This window comes from Notamacropus eugenii, chromosome 2, assembly GCF_028372415.1.
Source record: "Notamacropus eugenii isolate mMacEug1 chromosome 2, mMacEug1.pri_v2, whole genome shotgun sequence".
Taxonomy (NCBI): Eukaryota; Metazoa; Chordata; class Mammalia; order Diprotodontia; family Macropodidae; genus Notamacropus; species Notamacropus eugenii.
The window spans coordinates 37,700,194-37,719,700 of NC_092873.1; the positions used below are offsets into that span (position 1 = coordinate 37,700,194).

At 41.8% G+C, this 19,507-nt stretch overlaps 1 protein-coding gene across 2 annotated transcripts in view; it reads right to left on the bottom strand.

The window, feature by feature from the left end:
- SLC6A4 (solute carrier family 6 member 4) overlaps window positions 1–19,507 on the bottom strand; it is a 54,341-nt gene that overhangs the window by 19,390 nt on the left and 15,444 nt on the right. Inside the window, exons 1-9 of one of the 2 annotated variants that reach the window (XM_072639863.1) lie at window positions 10,868–10,889; window positions 9,767–10,214; window positions 7,538–7,672; window positions 6,675–6,894; window positions 5,520–5,658; window positions 5,026–5,160; window positions 4,523–4,626; window positions 2,835–2,962; window positions 430–542 (exon numbers count right to left, since the gene is read on the bottom strand). In XM_072639863.1, coding sequence (XP_072495964.1) covers window positions 430–542; window positions 2,835–2,962; window positions 4,523–4,626; window positions 5,026–5,160; window positions 5,520–5,658; window positions 6,675–6,894; window positions 7,538–7,672; window positions 9,767–10,214; window positions 10,868–10,870 — 1,425 coding nt within the window. In that variant the 5' untranslated portion in view covers window positions 10,871–10,889. Of the gene's footprint in view, window positions 1–429; window positions 543–2,834; window positions 2,963–4,522; window positions 4,627–5,025; window positions 5,161–5,519; window positions 5,659–6,674; window positions 6,895–7,537; window positions 7,673–9,766; window positions 10,215–10,867; window positions 10,890–19,507 lie in introns of those variants that run through there. The other variant, XM_072639864.1, reaches the window with a different exon arrangement.

Below are 19,507 nucleotides of genomic sequence, written 5' to 3' on the forward strand. Positions count from 1 at the left end.
TATATACACATAATATATACAATGAATGTATATGTGTATATATACACAGATATATATTACCTCTGCAAAGCAGGAGGTATGAGCGTAGATATTGAGACTTATAAAATTTGTTGGTTTTGCCAAACTTTAAAAAAATTCCTTCCAATGATGCTTTGTTATAAAAAGGATGACTCTTCAGGAGGGGAGGGATAGATTAGGAAAGGGTAGGTGATATTAAAAAAAGATTTTAAAAAAGAAACAAGAAAAGAATGAATAAATGAATAAATCTAGAAAAGGAAAAATAAAAAACACCTGGGAGACTTCCATGCATGGCTAAGCCCCCAGAGGTTTTATTCAGGCTTCTCGTGAAGGGGCTCTGAATAAATGTCTTCCTTCTTGCCCTCCCATTCTACCCCCATCTGAGCTTTTCTCCCACCACAGTCCACTCACCGTGCTGTCTAAGCCCAGAGTGATTATCATTAGGAAGAAAATGATAGCAAAGAAGGTGGCGGCCGGCATGTTGGCGATGGCTTCTGCGTATGTGATAAAGAGGAGGCTGGGCCCTGAGGCAAGTGGGTAGAGAAAAGGAGACATTCGTCAGGCTTCCAACTCACATGGAATAAAGCAACTTGGAGCTTAAAAAAATCAGGGAGGGTTGGGAAGGCAATGGAACATAATGAAAGAGACTTGGAGTCCAAGGAGCTGGGTTCAAATCAAGTTGTTTTACTTTGGCTGGTCCTTAGCATCCTCATCTGTAAAATGAGAGGGTCAGAGCAGATGGCTTAAGACTAGATCCCTTCCAGCTTGGGGTCTATGAGCTCCATAGTGGCTGATAAACCCATTCTGGGAGATTGTTCCCCGCAGCACAAAGCTTTCTCCCAGAGGGTGTCATTTGACTCTGAGATGTACAGACAGATAGGTAATGAACGGTATTCAACGAGAAGATCCAGGATCAGAATAGGCTAATTCACACAACTTATTGGCAAGAATGCTCCTGTGCTTCATCCTTTCTAATAATCAGGTATTCTTAACCTCTTTTTTTTGGCATCATGGAGGCTTTTGCCAATCTGACCCCTTCTCATATGTCTTGAAATCCTATACCTCTCTTATCCTCCAATGCCTGCTGACTTTACCTTCAAAATAACTCTTGCATAAGCCCCTCTCTCTCTTCTGACACTTGCCCCATCTTGGCGTAGTAGGTCCTTGTCACCTTTTGCCTGGACTATTGCAATAGCCTACTGGCAGGGGGTAGGGGAGAGTGTCCTTCCTGCTACAAGTCTCACCTCACTCTAGCTCATCCTCCACTCACCTGTCAAAGTGATATACGTCAGGAGCAGATCTGACCATATTCCTGCTCAGCAACCTCCAGTGACCCCCAGGATCAAATATAAAACCCTCTGTCTGGTTTTCAACACCCTGCCTTTTCAATCTTCTTACACTTCCCCTATTCCCTCCCACCCCAACGTACTGTGGTATCCAGTGACACTGGCCTCCTTGCTGTTCCTCCAACATGACTCAGCCTCTCTGAACTTGGTGCATTTTTATGGACTGTCTCCCATGCCTGGAACTCTCTCGCTCCTTATCTCCACCTCCTGGCATCTCTGGCCTCCTTCAAGTCCCAACTAAAATACCACGTTGTACAGGAAGCCTTTCCCAATTCCCTTTAATTCTGTACCTCCCCCCTCTTAGTTATCTCCAGTTTATCCAATCTATAGCTTGTTTGTACATAGTTGTTTGCATTTGGTCTCCCCCATGAGATTAAACTTCTTGACACCAGGGATCATCTTTTATCTTTCTCTATATCCTCAGCTCTTACCACACTGCCTAGTACACAGTAGGTTCTTCATAAATACTGATGCACACACTGCATTTTAAAAATCTTTCAATAGATTTACAAATCTTTATTGCCACCTCCTGGATAAGGACTTAGCCAGATGCTAAGAGGACCAAAATATTAGGACATCATCCCTGGAGGCAGGAGGCTGGTTAGGAGGCTGTTGTACTCTTTTGCCCATAAAATGGTAGAGGCCTAGAACAGATGAAACAGCAGTGGAAACAGAAGAGAGGGGAAAGGTTTAAGAGTCCTTTTGAAGAAAGAATCAACAGAATTTGGCTGGATGGAGGATGAAGTGCTAGGGAGGAGATAAAGAAGACTGAGGTGTTAAGCTTGGGTGACTAGAATAATGATGTCTCCATTGACAAAAAGAAGGAAGTCAAGAAGGATTCCTCATGGGGAGCATGATAAGATTAACTTGAAATGTGTTAAGTGAGAATGATGGCAGATGCTCAGGTGGCTGTGTCAAGGAGGCTAGATTTTTCTTTAAAAATCCAGAATTATTTATAGTGTCATTGATCGAGAGGTGGAAGGAAACTCAGAGGACATTATTTCACCCCTATATTTTACAAAAATGAAGACCCGGAGAGGAAATGGCTTCTCCAAAGTCATGCAGGGAGTGACAGAGCTGGCCTTTGAACCCAGATCTTTAGACCCATAAATCAAGAACACATGAAAGGGAGTAACATTTCCAAAGAAGGTGTTTTTCTAAAACCTTCAAAAGCTTAAAAGGAATAAATCATTTGAAACATATATATATATATATATACATGCATATACATAACCTATAACATTATATATAATATATCATGTTACATATGATATATTAGATATATATTATATTATTATTAATTACCTTAATTAATAATAATATGTTATATAATTCTGCATATCCTTTTTAAAAAATCCTTAAAAAGGAAGAAAAGAGCTAGCCTTCCTCTCTCCCCACCTCGTCTCCCCTACCATTAACCAAGTTAACTCAAATAAGGACTAAGGAAGGAAATGAAGTCTAGGCTCTTACCTGTGTCTTTAGCCACTTCTGACACATCTTCACTCCTCATCTCTGCCATATAGCCAAGTACGGTGAAAATGACAAACCCAGACATGAAGCTTGTCATACAGTTCACAATGCTAGTCACCAGGGCATCTCTGAAAAACCAGAAACAGCTCACAGACCATGGAATTCAGGGCAGGAAGGGACCTTAGCTACGATTTAGACCAAGCCCCTCATTTTCCAGAGGTCCAGAGAGAATGACTAAGTTAGAGACAGAAGTTAGAGACTGAGTTTTCTGACTTCAAGCCCCAATACTCTTTCCTTTCTATTATCCTTCCTCCCAGGGAAGTCTTTCTGTGGCATTCATAGGATCATAGATTCAGAGCCAGAAAGGACCTGAGACCAGCCCACCCACTTTACAGATGAGGAAACTGAGGTGTAGGGAAGGAAAATGACACAGGAAGAAAGTTAACTCCTCACACAGAGCTCCTTCTTACCCTCACATATATTCCCAGGAAGGTCTGCTCAAGTCTTCCTTGGCAAGAGTAAGCAGATTGAGTTTTTAAGATTTAATAAGAAGTATCATCAGAATTATTGTATTTCCTGCCTTCCACTCTCTTATTTCCCAATCCAGGCTGCCTCAGTTGGACCTGGCTTGCAAATTGAACACCACCATGGATGGAGGAAAGGACAGTGGCTCACAAGTTTTCAAGGAAACCAGTCATAGTTCTTACTAACAGAGGAAATAAAATATCCAAAGCTTTTCCATATGGCTGTTTGGGGGTAGGGGAGTGAAATCTGGAATCTGGTGTAGCAGGAAAGGCCCTAACTCATAGCATCATCCAGGCCTCCTGCGCAGGATCTCAGGCACCCAGAGGGTCCAAGGGCTGAGATGACCATTGGCACACACATGGACCATATATTGGGGTTGCCAAATGGCTACATTTGATTGCTGCAGCCAGCATGTTATCTCAGGAACCAGCTGCTGCTAAGGACTTGTGATAGCAAGATTAAAGCACAGTGGTATTTAAGCAATTTACTAGATTAGGGCTTGGCACATGAGGTATGTCAGTGATGACACTTGAGCATGCACATATTTTTATGGCCATTTGAAAAAAATGTTTTATTATGGTTAGATGACTTATAATGCCTTTCATGTCTCTGAGGTCAACTTGTTACGAACACAGTGAATGGATGTAACTAGCCTAAATATTCCTGTAGGGCCATCTGCATGAATCTTGTCCTATTGAGATTCCCCCACAATGATAGATTCATATAAAATACAGTGGATGAGATATTCTCCCTGCCCCTTTTTTCCATATAGGTCACCAGATGGCTGAGGCACAACTACCCCATGAGAGTTTCAGTTAGTGTTTTTATCTTGTTGGTTGGCCTGATTCTGCTTGATAGCTCAGCCAGCCAGAGATAAAAGTAGAAGAAACCCTGGGATGGGGACTCAACTAGAATTTTGATATAGGGAACTCCCAGGTGAGGAAACTCCCTCTACTGATGTAGGTTGACACTCTGTAAGGTAATAAGGTGGGGGGCAGAAATTTTACCTCTAAACACCTGTAGAGGTACCCACAGTCATTGCCCAGGTCATGCTTATTCTGAGGGCATGAGTCCTTTCTAGAAGTCTTCATCAACTTCATGCCCCCACAGAATGGTATGATGCTTTTACAATGGTGAAACACCCAACATCCCAAGGTACTCACTGGTAACAGTTGTTATTGAATTTGTTATAGCTAGCATAGGCTAGTAAGACACCAAAGCCAGGACCCAGTGAGAAGAAAATCTGTGCTGCTGCATCCACCCAGACCTGAAATACAACCAAGGGGAAGAACTAGTGAGACGAGAGACCAGGATGGGGAGGCCAGCACTGATGTGCATCTTCACAAAGTTCAAATCCAATGAGACCGATGGAAAATCATCTTAGAAGGTTCCACGAAGGATGCCACAAATATGTCCAGGGAAAGCTACTTGTGACAATTATTCCTGACATCCAGGCATGCATCAAGATGAATCACCTCAACTACAGCTCTCAAACCCATCTTTCCTGGAGCTTCAAACATCATGAACCCCCTCCCAATTCCAGGCTCCTTAGTGTTCACAACACTGGCCCATACAGACTTATTCAGAGGAAATGGCCTTTCCATCAATGAAATGACACAACTGGCAAGTAAAGTCCTCAATTTTTCCTCGCCTCCCTTTGTCTTACCCCAGTTTCAAGGAGCTTCTGCCAGTTGGGTTTCAGGTAGAAAAGGACACCCCTCCAGGCTCCTGGAAGTGTGGCCCCCCTTACAAGCAGGATTGACAGGATAATATAAGGGAAAGTAGCTGTTACCCACACCACCTGCAAGGGAGAAGAGAGTTAAAGAGAAGGCAGGGTGGAGCCATCCTGGAGAGACAGACATCTCTTCCACCTTTAAAGACTTCTGTGGGTAGAGACTGGTAACATCAGTGGGATGCAGGAAAATGGAAGTGAAGGTTATTGAGCTTGAGATAATTTCTTGGTTTTAGATTTGCTGTGTGCAGTCTGAACACTGGAAAGCTTTTTAATTTTTAGTAACTATTTTTATCTGTCCCCTGGACCTAGCCATTCTTGGGTAGCAAGACCACTGGGCTCAGGGTTTGAGGGTTCTCTAGGGCACTGTACTTTTGACAAGAAATATATTAGATATAACAGCAAAAGAGTGCTGCTGTCTTCCTCACCTTGCCAGATGTTTTGACCCCTTTCCAGATGCTAAAGTAGACAATAGTGAAGATTGACATTGTGCAGAGGGCCAGTTGCCAGCTAATGCCCCCTACATCATCTAGTCCTTTAGATTGATGGACCTGTAAGACATGGCGCCTGGAATGAGATAGAAAGACTCATCAGAGGAATAGGAGGAAATAATTTCATTCTGTAACAGATAGATATATAATATATATAGATACATAATACAGAAAGAGAGAAGGAAATGGCAAACCACTCCAAAATCTTTGCCAAGAAAACCCCAAATGGGGTCACAAAGAGTTGGACATGACTGAAAGTGACTGAATAATGAATATGTGTGTGAAGGTATGTATATAAGGTATGTGTATATGTATATATATATATACACACACACATATATATGTATAGTTCTGAGGTTATTAAGAGGGAAAAAAGGGGTGTCCATCATGTCATGGTGCACTTAAAGGACTCAAGATTTGATTGGTCATCAGGCTTCCAATGTTTCTCAGGATGGAATAGCAGACTCAATTAACCATCTCTTGGAAAAAGAATAAAACTGACAGATGAGCTTCCTGTCTTCTTTCTCTTTTCTCCTCAGCACCTGGTAGCTATACCCCAGGGCCAACTTCATAGAAAGGTGTAATATTCAGTCACTGATGTGCTGTGACTTAAAGGACACTGGGAAGCCTCACTGCTGCCCCAGAAATATCTTGTCCCTGAAATTCTGCTCTTAAAGTATAATACCTTTGGGTTAATACACTACCTCCCCTAGATACCTGGAGAAGGAATGGCCATTTAAGCTAAGAACAGCCATCTTCTTTGTATGAATTAGCTCATCACATTTTTTTTCCAGGCAGTGGAGAGAAGGGCAGAAGAGGAAATGGGAGTTTTGATGGAGGAAGAGAGGTTTGGAACAGAGAAGGAGGGAAGATTTGGTTAGGACAACAGAACTCGAAGGGAGGATATTAGAGTGAGGGGAATGCTATTTCACTGTCTTGTCTCAGGCCAGCCCTACTGTACCTATGCTTTCATCTCTATAATACTTAGAGAACTCGGTGGAGGAGGAATGAAGAACCCCTACCTGCCTCCTAAGAACACAAGTCTAGGAGGGTGGCCGGCCCCCCAAACAAAGATCACTTACATGCACTTACGTGTAAAATTCTTCAGCAGGTGATATGGAGTAGGAGGTCCAGGTGACATTGTCTTCTGAGAAGTAGTTGGTACAATTGTCTGTGTTCCAGGGGTTCTTGCAGCTGGTCCAGGGCAGTTGACTCGTGAAGGAAGAGATAAGGTAGTACAGGGCCCAGGCCATGATGGTATTATAGTAGGAGGCGATGTAAAAGGCAATGACACAAATGGCGAAACCAATCCCTGGGTGGTCAGAGGAAGATCAATATTATAGAGCAAGGATGTTCAGGGCTAACAAAGAAGATGAATGACCAGGGGGTGCTCCTGGTGCTCCTTGGAAATATCACAAGACCAAAAGGAAGGCCTCCTGGGCACTGGTTAGCACCACCTTGGGTAATTTCCAGGAAGACATGGACAAATATCTCATAAGGAGAGTAAGTAGAGAGGGTAACTAGTGGAGGGAGTAAGTTAATAGAGAAAGCCCTTTGTCAACCTTCAGATGCCACGCAAATATCAATTCAATCCAGTAAACATTTATTCAGTGCCTACTATTGACAAGCCACTGTCCTAGACACAGGGGTTACAAAGGGAAAAAAACATAGAGTCCCAAGACATCAAGGACCTAAAATTCTTCTTCTAGGTCCTTATAATTCACACTGATGAAATCCCAGCAATTCCAGGATCTCTGTAAGCAGTGGGCTAATCCAGTGGGGCATTGGAGGCCTATCACAGCTCTGAAAACAGTTATGATGAGGATGGATGCCTGCTTACTCCAAAACAGAACCTCTTCTTCTAGCCTCAGATTTTTTCCTCTATTATCACCCCCACTAAGGGAAAAAAAAATCTCCATCCATTGCCCCAGGACCACCAGCAACAACCCACTTACCTTTGAAAATGGGGCAAATTTTCTTCCATATTGAAATACATCCATTTCGATGATATTGGCCCAGTGCTAGCTCCATATAGAACAGAGGAATCCCACCAAAAATAGCCATGATGGTATAGGGGATAAGGAAGGCACCTGCAACCAAGGAGAAGGAGAAGGAATGTCATCTCTGACTTTGTCAGTTCACTGGATAATAAAAGTGAAATTTTACACTTTAGGAATTGGGAAGTCACAGATGCCTAATGGTCTGCAGGCACTGAGCTAATGACATATCCAGAATTTGAATCCAGGTTCAAAATGAATGGGCTGGATTAGATAACCTCTAAGGTGACTTCCAGTTCTAAAATTCTGAGTTCACAGATCTGGATTTCAGACAAGCTCCCACCCTGTTTCCATAGCCCTGCAATGCTCTACATTTGACTGTATTTCCTGGTTTCCATTGTATCAGCTTACAGGGACCATCCCACAGCAGCAGTGTCTGTATATATCTGTGTCCACAAAGACAGTACAATATGGATCCACAGAACAAGTGTCTGCTGGATTGGAAAGGGAATTGTTCAGGTACACAGAGAGGCTTCAGATTGATAGGTAGGGCTAGGCCCGTGGTGATTTTTATGAATGGCTTTCTTTCATTAAAAAAAAAAATGCATTGATCCTTTCAGAGGAAGAAAATGATAGGAACCTAAGATTATCCTGATGGCCACATTTTGAGAATCTGGCATAAGAATAAATAAGGAGAGTTACCTTGTATTTCCACAGCATCTTTCCTCTCAAAATTTTTCCTGAATAGAAAGAGTGTCAGGGAAGAACTACAAAAGACTCACCCCTTTATATCAAAACCCCAGGCCAAAGATAAACTCCCTCTGGGACAAAAAGAAGTTAGTTCTCCTCCAAAGTGAATACTTCTGGGCTTCCAGGATTCTTCCTAAACTGCCCCACACACCTTTCTGTATGGTGATTGAAGTATTTCTGGCAAAATCCAGGAAATAGCCAATGTCACTAAAATGGTCATGGGAGGGAGGTGAGGAGGCAGGGTGGATCCAGATGGGATTTAAACCCACATCTCCCAAATCCTATTCCATAGCTTCTCTGCTGTAGAATCTTCAGTTGCTCCCTATTGCCTATAAGATGAAATGCAAACTCATTACAGATCGACAGATTCCCTCTAAGCCTCATTTCTGACCTGCTTATGATCCTGAGCCTATCACCAGAGCTCCAGAAAAGGAGGAAGACAAGCTGATAGCTTTTATCTCTTGACTCTGGCCAGTCACATACGGGTGAGAAGAACACAGACAAATGAACACTTACTTCTGTCTACCTACAGGGTCCATTTTATTCTAGTCCAGACTGGGAGGTGGAGGGGGGGTCCAGTCATTGATTCAATAAATATTTATCAAACATCTGCTATGTGTAGGGCACTACGTTTGGTGCTAGAGTGAAGGTCAAGATGTGCGGGGCGTCGTTTCTGCCTTTAAGGAGCTCATAACTCTGAGATTCTCTCCAACGTATCTGGTCATCTCTTGTCTGTACACTTTTGCTTTCATCATGTCTCCCCTGTTAGACTCTGAGTATCTTGAGAGCAGGGTCTGTCTTTTGCCTTCCTTCCTTCCCTTTTATCCCTAGTCCTCAAAACCATGCCTGGCCCAGCATAGAAGCTTATGCCTCTTGCCTTGATTCGACAGGACAGGCTACAGCCAACATTGGCTTCAGATTTAGCTCAACCCTGGCAGCACCTTGTTCTGGAGGATTCCCAAGGAGACTGTCAAACTAATCTTGGGACTTACTTTACACTTTTGTTCAAACGCAAGGTCTCTTAAGTGATCTGTCTTTTAGTAGAATTAAGAAACAGTCCAGAAAGTTTGAGTTTTAATTCCCAGTTGAAATAACAATTATGGTGTAGGCGGAAGGATCCTGAGTTCAAATCTCAGCACCATCAATTGCCAGATATGTATTGTTGAGTAATAGTCATCTCCTTGAGTCTTAGTTTCATTATCTGTAAAATGGAAACAGCAATCCCTTGCACTGCCCACTTTACAAGGGTGTTGTGAGAAAGCATTTTATAATATATGATATAAGACATAAATGAACACCATATTATCTCTGAACCCTCATTCACTTCTTAACACAATTTAGATAATCCCAACAAAAGAGGTCTTAATACAGAAAAGACACGGCTTCACCAGAAGCCTATTATACATAACTCCACACATCACCCCTCCCAGTACTGACCTCCTCCATTTTGGTAGCATATGTATGGGAAGCGCCACACATTGCCAAGGTCCACAGCATAGCCAATGACCGAGAGAAGGAAGTCCATCTTTTTGGTCCAGGTCTCTCGTTCCCCTTGGTGACCTTCGGTGCCTAGGGCGACGTTGTCTGCTGGGATGGAATTTTGGGTGTCTCCTTCCATGCCAGTGCTCTGAACAGCCGAATACCCATTTGAGATTTGTCCTGCCTCTGCCTTGTCCCCTGGGCCAGTGAGTCCCTTCTGCAGAATACCATTTTCCTGGCAGTCTTCTCCATCTTTGCAGGCTGACTGCCCTTTCTTAGAATTCAGTGGGGTGGTCTCCATCCTGGTGTTTAGCAGATGGTACTCATGTCCATCTGCAACCAACTGGAATGAGAACTCTCCTTCTCTAGCTCTTGGATGTCCGTACAACTTTACAATGACCAGGTCCTGTTTCAAGAACATACAGAAAAAGGAGAAAAGATTAGGTGCAAGTGTCTTTGGGGAGAGGGGGCGATGGAGAGGGGAAATTAACACCAGAGGACAAGTCACATGCTCCATGGGAAGCCTCAGGGAAATACCCAGGTTTGCCATATAGGGATAAAATAAAATCTGCCACTTTCAACTAAATGTAGAACCCCAAATTTTAATCTTAAAATTTCAAAAAAAAATTTTTTAAGTTTTTAGAACAGTCTAATACAGTAACTCTCTGAGATTTTGAAGATCTCTCTATAGAATGGCAAACCTTTAGTTTCTGACTGAGACTAGAGTTTTCACCCTCTAGAAGTTTTATTGCTTGAGGGTGAGAATCAATAAGAGGAGAAATGAGGAGGAGGTGTATTTAAGCTTAAAAAGGCAGGGGGGAGCTCAGACAGTTGTTTGAGCTGGTAAACTCAGCCACTTTAGATGTGTCTTTCCTTCCTTCCCTGATGAAATGAATTTGATGGAAAGGGGTCTTTCCAGATAAGGTAGAGAAGAGAGGTCATGTGATGATAAGGTGGTAATGAGAGAGCTGGAATAAGAAACAGCTTAAAATGGAGAGTTAAAAGACAAGAACTCTGAGAAAATAGCAGTAACTGAATGTTTGCAAATACTTTACAGACCATCTCGTTTCAGCCTCTTGGCAGTCCTGTAATGGAAATATGACAGGTATTATTATCCTTGTTTTTACAGGTGGGGAAACTGAGCTTCAAAGAGGTAAAATGTTTATTGAATTGAATTGAAATGACTAGCCCAGGGTCACTCCAGTTAGGAAGTGCCAGAGATGGGATGTAAACCAAATTTCCCCAACTCTGGTACATGGTAGAGAACAGTACTGGATTAGGGAAAAAAATCATATTTTTGTGCCCTATGGATAACAAATTAATATGGATAATTAATTAGGGCAGCTAGATGGTACAGTGGATAAAGTGCTGGGTCTGGAGTCAAGAAGACTCATTGTCCTGAGTTCAAATCTGGCCTTAGACAACTACTTGCTATGTGACCCTGAGCAAGTCACTTACCCTGTTTGCCTCAGTTTCCTCATCTGTAAGAATGAACTGAAGAAGAAAATGACAAACCACTATAGGATCTTTGTCAAAAAAGCCCAAAATGGGGTCATGAAGAGTCAGACAGGACTGAACAACACAATGAATAGCAAATATAACAGAGCAAAAGATAGAGTTGAAAAAGTCCTGCTCTGTTTAGACCTTTGTGACCTACATCGTATGAGATTAGAATCAGAGAAATCATCTTGGCTCTGGAGGACCTGGGTTCAAATCCTGCCTCTTATGACTCTAGGCAAGTCAATTCATCTCCCTAGAACTCTGTTTCCACATTTTTAGAAAGGAAGAAATTGTACTAGAGGGTTTCTGAGATCCCTTCTTGATCTAAGATTTTCCCCATTTTACAGATGAAAAAATTGAAGGTTAGAGAAGTTAACATATACATCTCTATCCTTGACTGAGTTTTGCTCTTCAAAAGCTTTCAGACAACCCCCTGGCAGCATTTGGCACCATTTTGGCTGACTTTTGCTTTACTCTAGTTTATGGTATCCCCTTTGCATTCTGGAAGGCCCCCACTGCTGCTGTCTGCTTCCTCTTCTTAAGTCCATCAACCTCCCTGAAGGGCTTCTGGAGCCGTAGAGTTGGGGATGCACGGCATGGAGCCATTTTCACCTATTAAGTGGCAGTTTCCATTTTCCCTGTGAGGTTGCCAAGGCCAGGCATCGATGAAATTCACAAGCCCATGCATTTTTCCCAGGAAGCCTGGGTGAGTCCTGTTGCCTGCATTCCTATCTCTACTATGAAGCAGGGTGGAGTCAAAGACAGGGCTGATTCCAGGCTGCTGGGAGCATTGACACATCAACCATGAACAGAAAGAGAGAAACCTGAGCCCTCTCGAACTTTAGACTTGTGGCTTGTTATAAATCAGCAGGCAGCCAAAGACTTTCAGCTGATCTGATTCCTTTGGAGGCTGAGTTTTTAAAACTCTCTAAGGTCTATCTGGGATGGTGCACATAGGCTTTGCTGGGATTACATTATACCTTTCAAGGAAAACATGTTCTAATGGGGAAGGTTGTCTACAATACTAGCTATGACAGTAGATAGCAGAGCGTCTGTTGGATAGGTGGGACAGGGAGGGAGGTGGATGGGGGTTCACTTTATGTGATGACTTGGGGACCTTAAAGTCATAGCTAGCTGTCTGGCTCTGCGCAGAGAGTTCACCAGCTGTGGATGGAATCAGGCAGCACATCTGAGCTGAGTTAGAGTCTGAGGACACAATGGAGTAGACAACACAATTTTTAAAAGCCCCTTTCTGGACTTCTTCAGCAACGAAGGAACACACATGAAAGCCCCTTTCAATTCAGAAACTAATATTAATAATAGTCTATTTACATAATGCTTAGAGCAGGGATTCTTTTTTTGTAATTAGGCATAAGGTTTTTTTTCATTTTCTTTTTTCTTTTTTTTTTTGCCTTTCAGTGCCTTTATTTTTTCTGAATTTATTTAGTATTTTATTTTCCCCCAGTTATATGTAAAAACAGTTTTTAACATTCGTTTTTAAAACTTGGAGTTCCAGATTGTTTCCCTCCCTCCTCAACTCTCCTTATTGAGAAGGCAAGCAATATAGGCTATACATTTGTAGTCATGCAAAACATTTCCGTATTAGTCATGTTGCAAAAGAAAACATAGACCAAAAAAAAAAAACCTCAAGAAAAATAAAGCAAGTGAAAAAAAATGTGCTTCAATCTGCATTCAGACACCGTCAGTTCTTTCTCCGGGGATGGATAGCATTTTTCATCACAGATCCTTCAGAGTTGTTTTGGATCTTCCCATGCTGAGAATGGCTAAGTCATTCACAGCTGATCATCTTATAACATTGCTGTTACTTTGTACACAGTACATTTCACTTTGCATCAGCCTATGCAATTCTTTCCAGGTTTTTTCTGAGAGCATCCTGCTCATCATTTCTTATAGTACAATAGCGTTCCGTCATAATCACGTGCTATAGTTTGTTCAGCCGTTCCCCAGCTGATGGACATCCCTTTGATTTCCAATTCTTTGTCACCAGAAAAGAGCTGCTATAAATATTTCTGTACATTTAGGTCCTTTTCCTTTTTGGTTTTTTATCTCTTTTGGGATACAGATCTACTAGTGGTATTGCTAGGTCAAAGAGTATGCATTTTTTTATGGTCCTTTGAGCATACTTCCAAATTGTAGAGCAGAAATTCTTCAGAAGGGGTCCATGGAGAGGTTTTCAGGGAACTGTGAACTTGTATGGAAAAACAAATCACATCTTTATTTTCCCTAACTTCTAACTGAAACTTAGCATTTCCTTCAATTATTTAAAAAAACATTCTGAGAAGTCAATAGGTTTCATCAGATTATTATAGCAGCAAGAAAACGGCAAAAAAACAAAAACAAAAAACCCAATAGCCTCAGAAATTTAACAAACTATTTTCACCAACTCCATTTCACAGATAAGGAAACTAAAGCCAGAAAGGTTTATATGTGACATATTCACAGTCCCACTGCTTCTAAAGCAAAACTTGGGCCTTAACCTAACTTTTTTTTTTTTAAAAAGGGGAAAACAATTCAGTAAAACTGACCAATAGATTGAAAAAATCTGACAGCATGTGCAGAGTTCCACACCCATACCCTTCACTCCCCTCTGCCAAGAAGGGAGGTGGTGCCTTCTCCTATCTCTTCTTTGGGGCTAAGGTTGGTCATAATTTCCACAGAATTCAGTTATGTTGTTCTTTTGCTCCTGGTCCCCTTTTTCATTTGTGAGCTCATTTAATGATCTTCTACATCTAAGGCACATGTGTTTCTTAGCCTGTGGATAAATCACTTTTACTGCTCCAGCTCTCAGACCTCCACCTAAGACAAGGTGATGTTGATTTCATTTCTTTATAAACAGAGGAGAGGCAGGCAAGGGTTAGGATTAGGGTTAGGGAAGGACATTTCATAATTTTAATTGCTAAGGACGTTTTTACTGCCTACTTGCAGTACAAGTTAAGAATATAGTAAGAGTCACAATTAACTGGCATTTTGTTCATTTTGTTTTATAATTGAGCCCAAATCTAGTGTCATTTTCTCATTTAGTGTTGTTGGAGCTACCAGGTCCCCTTACTTGTCCATGACCTATGCCAAGGATATATCTCTACATTAAATGACTAATATTTCAGCTGAGATATCAAATGCCACAGTCAGATAGTCAAGTGGCGCCAACACAACCTCTAATAGTCTGTGGGTCTTTGATTCTATTTTTGTAACCTGATTTAAGTCCACGCAAGCTGAGATGGCCATGCAGGTCTTCTTGCTGCTCCCTCCCCCTAGTCCTCACTCCCCCTAACCCTAAACCTCCATGTAAAGTTTCCTTTGAAAATTCCTTTCATTCACTTAGCGTTTTCTCCCCTTCTCCCTCAAATGACAGCTCAAGGCTCATCTGCAATAAACTGGCCCAACCCATCATCCCCCTGCCAACACAATCAGAAGGACTGTAACAGGAGATGAATATAGCATAAATAAATAGTCAATAAAACCAGGGAGGTGGACCAGGAGACACCCTGGGAAAGGGCTTCCCTTCAGAACCTTGAAGCTCCTCATAACTTTGAACCTTTATTATACTTTCACATTGGCCTTTGTACCATACTTTATGTCTACGGAGTATTTCACATGGCCTCATTTGATTCTCACACAAATCCCCTGCAAATATTAAGATGCCTATTTCATAGATGGTGAAATTGAGTATTTGAAACATTAAGAGCCTTACTTATGGCTATCCAGATAACAAAGGATGAAGATGGGACTTGAACTTGGTCTCATGAATCCTATTCTATATCATTCCTGTGCTTGAGAATCTTTGTTTGCTCCCTGTTACCCATAGGATGACATGTAAAATCCTTAACCTGGCCCAATCTGGCTCCAGTCTACTAATTACTTGTTTACTTGTCTTCTCTCTCCTATTAGACTATTACTTCTATTAGGGCAGAAACTATACCTTATTCTTCTTGATATCACTGATGGTATCTTGCACATAGTAGCGGGCATTCCATGAATATCTATTGAATGGATGAACCTATATACCTAGGATGGATAATCATCTTTTTAGATTTCATACATTGATCCTAAGAGAAGATAGATGGAAAATGTGTATATGGACTGGTGTTCTTCTGGACCTTTAAAAGTCTATTGACAACCAACTCTAGTGGCCCGTGTTTCCTATCCCCCATCCCCTGCTTCTCCACCATTTGATAACCTCATCTTGAACTGGGTCAGATGGCATCAGAGAGAGCCATTGATTGCTTTCTGGTTTTGTTCTGAGCAGCTACAAAGTCCCTACATCTCTAAACTCCCACTGACTCTTTAATAATAGGCAGAAGTAGCTACAATTTGATTCCATCATACAAACATTTACTAAATGCTTGCTACACATAAGGCACTGAGAATAAAAAGTTTGTTTAAAAAACAAAGTCATTTTCTTCAAGATGCCTGCCTTCTTCAGGGAGGTCTTCCCAAGTGCGCTCGTAGTCCTGAGTGATCTCTCCCTTCTCCTAGCTCTTCCCCTCTCCGCCCATCCCAGGATCATCCAAGGCAAGGGACCTGGAGAAGGAGACCTCAGAAGACATAGTAGAAAAGATTTTCCCTTCAGAACCCCGAAACTCCCTAGAACTTTGTCCCCTCTTTATTACACTTTCGAGTTAGACTTTGTATGGTGCTTTATGACTACTAAGGGTTTCATGCTGACTCATTGATCTTCATAACAACCTTGTTTAGATCAATTTTGCATCCTATTCTCTTCCTTTCTTCCCACCGCCCTCAGATTGCCTCTGTCTATAAGACTTAGTGGATCATTCTCCTTGAGAATCCTTGACATATGTGTCATTATCATTCACCTGTAGGAGAATGTGTAAAAGCATACAGGTAGAAGAAACCCAAGTATGGAAGGAAGAGCCTTGACTTTAAGCTCCTATACAAATGGGAGGACTCTCCCTTCTGGCGCTTGGAATCTGGACACAGTGGTGCCCAGCTCTGCCTGACTCCTAGATTACCTCAGGTTACATCCCCTGAGATGTACTGGCAGACAGACAAAAGTCTTCTGACTTCTCTTCGACTCCCTACTTCTTGTACTTCTCAGTTGTGAGGGTATCTTAGTTTACCTTCTGGACCTTAGTATTCTCATTTGTAAAATGGGGGAAATAAAGCTTGTGGGACTTTTGTCACCGAAATGTTTTGAGGGAAGTCCTTTCTTTGAAAACAGCACTATATGAATGAGAGCTACAAATCTCCTAGGAGGCTCATGATGTGGTGAGAGATGTTTCCAGTGGAGGATGAGCCTCTCCACAGACCTCTCTTACATAGCTGTGGTCAGATGAGCCCAAGCACAAAATGACCCATGCCTTGTGGAACCCCTTCATGGGGTCCCGGGGAGCATTTTCTATTCTGGAACGCATCTCTAACAGCCCTTCTCTTTAGAGAATCTCCCAACTTCCAATAAGACCAATAGACGGAAAAAACTGGGGACCTGGAAGTGAGAGGAGCTAAACTCACTAGCTTCTAGGAATGTTCTTCTCTAGGATCTTTTTTATTGAATTACATATTTTCAATGCCTGGGTTGTATAAGGTACCAGCCAGCCTCAAATGGCTGGTGAAATCACGTGTTTAGAGTCTCTCTCTCTTCCTCAAATGACCATAGACATACTTATCTTTTTGAGAGAGACCATAGGAAAGTGGATAGAGACCCTACCTCAGGGAGGCCTCAGGTTAAGTCTTGCCTCTAGCCTGGACTAACTGTTCTGGACAAGTCACTTACCCTCTCAAGCTCCATTTAAGACTCTTAAGTTTTAGGGAAGGTGTCAACCTGCATTGATAGAGAGAGAGAGTTTTCCTCGTTGGAAGCTCCTACACTAAAAAAAAAGATCTACTTATCTTTTTACATTTTTCATCCTCCCGTTAGAACACAAACTTCTTAAGGGTAAGAATTTTCTTTTTTGTTTTGTCATTATATCCCTAGCTCCTACGACAGTCCTTTGCACACAGTAAGAAATTAATAAATGCTTCTTGGAGTTATATTGATTCACTGTTGGTGTACATGTAAATTGGCTCAATCATGCTGAATTCCCTCAAAGTTACTAAACTGTACATAATCGTTGACCCAGCAGTATAACTACTATACCTATGCCCCAAAGAGATCAAAGAAAAAGGAAAAGGACCCATACAGACACAAATATTCATAGAAGTTCTTTTCATAGTAGTAAAGAACTGGAAACTAAGAGAGTGCCCAGCACTTGGGGAATAGTTGAACAAACTATGGTCTATGACTTTGGCTGTGGTCTATGGTCTATAATACAACTGTCTTCTAGAATGCTATGCTAAAGAAATGAAGAGATAGTTTCAGAGAATCCTGGGAAGAATTGTATGTCCACTGATGCAGAACAAATGAACAGAACTAGAACAATTTATACTGTGACAGCATTGTAAAGATGAATACTTTTAAAGATCTTAAGAATTGTGATCAACTCATTGATCAACATTATTCCAGAGGCCCAATGATGAAGAATGGTACCCACCTTCTGAAAGAGAGGCAATGGATTAAATATGCAAAATTACACAAACATTTTTGAGCATGCTCAGTTTGGAAATTAGTTTTTCATGAAAAGTGCATATTTTACTAGGATTTCATTTTTATTTTATTTTATTTTTCCATTGTGGGGGAGGGAGAGAAAATATAAATGCTTGATAATTGAAAAAAACCTCAAATTTAATTTTAAAAAAATAAGTTTTTGTTGGATTAAGTTGGAATGTATCATATTGGATTGATGTGAATGAGGGCCAGGGTGTGGATATGGGTTCCATGTTGCCAGCTTTCCCTGGTACCATGGACACAGTCCGTGTGCCCTCAGTCATTGTTGCGTATTCATTCAACCCATGTGTTAATGAACACACAGGTCAGAGTGCATGGAAGCCTTGGACTTCCTCATGCTAACCAGGTATGCAACCTTTGAAAAATTACTTCTTCTGGTCCTCAGTTTTCTCATCTATAAACAGATAGGGGAAGGGCTGGCTGATTTCTGATCTCTTCTTCTAGCTCTAAGGTCACTACCACTGGGGGTAAGTCAAATCACACCCTTGTTTAGGGGCAGCATCTCTTACATTAGTTCCCGGTACTTTCTGTTCACACTCTTCTCTACAATATGAAATGCCAACAGTGGGAAGCTCTTTACAAGGCTACTCAGAAGCAGCCAGGGCTAATTAGTATAGCTTTGCCAAGAGACCAATCCATTTCAATAGAATAAACCTTCATTTGGCATATCCACTGTGCAAATCTCCTGCAAAGAAGAAAGTTGATTTCATTTCTTTGCCATTATGAATCTGAATTCCCACCCTTTCCACAGGTGAGCAATCACTGGATCAACACAGAAGTGTCATTAGTCATTAGCAGGTCCTGCCCTTAGAAAATGCCCATGATTATATTTCTCTGCCTTATTCCAGTCCGCACATTCTAAATAGACTTGGGAATCTTTTGTTTGGGTCCTATACTTTAACCTCACATGTCAGTGTTGTCTCAGAGCTAAGATATGATGCAGGTGCAGAATCTTCTTCAAGGGTTCTTAACCCCCTTTTTGTGTCCTTGACCCCTGTTGGTATCAGTCTGACTAGTGCTAGTGGCACTTGACTAGTGCAGTGCTCTACAATTATGATCCCAAGTCAAAATATTCACATGTACCCACCTCCCACAATGTTACAGAGCCCTTCTTCAGATATATCAGCCTTCCCTTTTGCTAATATCAAAATAATCTGGTGAGATGAAGCATCTCACCTCCAATGTATGGAGAGGAGACTAAGGTCCAGAGGGATGAAGCTAATTTGCCCAAAGCTGCACAGACAGTGGCAGAGTCAGGCTTAGACCTCAGCTCCGGCTGTGTTGGAACCATTTTCCCTCCAGACTGGACAATGGCACCAGCATTGAGGCAGCCAAGTAGACATGCCTGAGCTCAGGTCATAGAATTGCATAGAACTGCTTTGTATTCCAGACAAAAACAAGCACCAACTCTAGGGAGGAAAAACCCAAAAGAACTGCTGCTGCATATTATAAACTGAGATCATTTCTGCCTTCTTGCCAAAGCATGCCTGGACATCCCCTATTTCTAGCTCTAATTTCCCCCTCAGGCTTCACATAATCCTTCATTTCATGGCTGTTCCAGAAATGCAGCAAAGAGAACTGTGACTCTAGGCCCTCACTCCCTGAGAATCATTTTT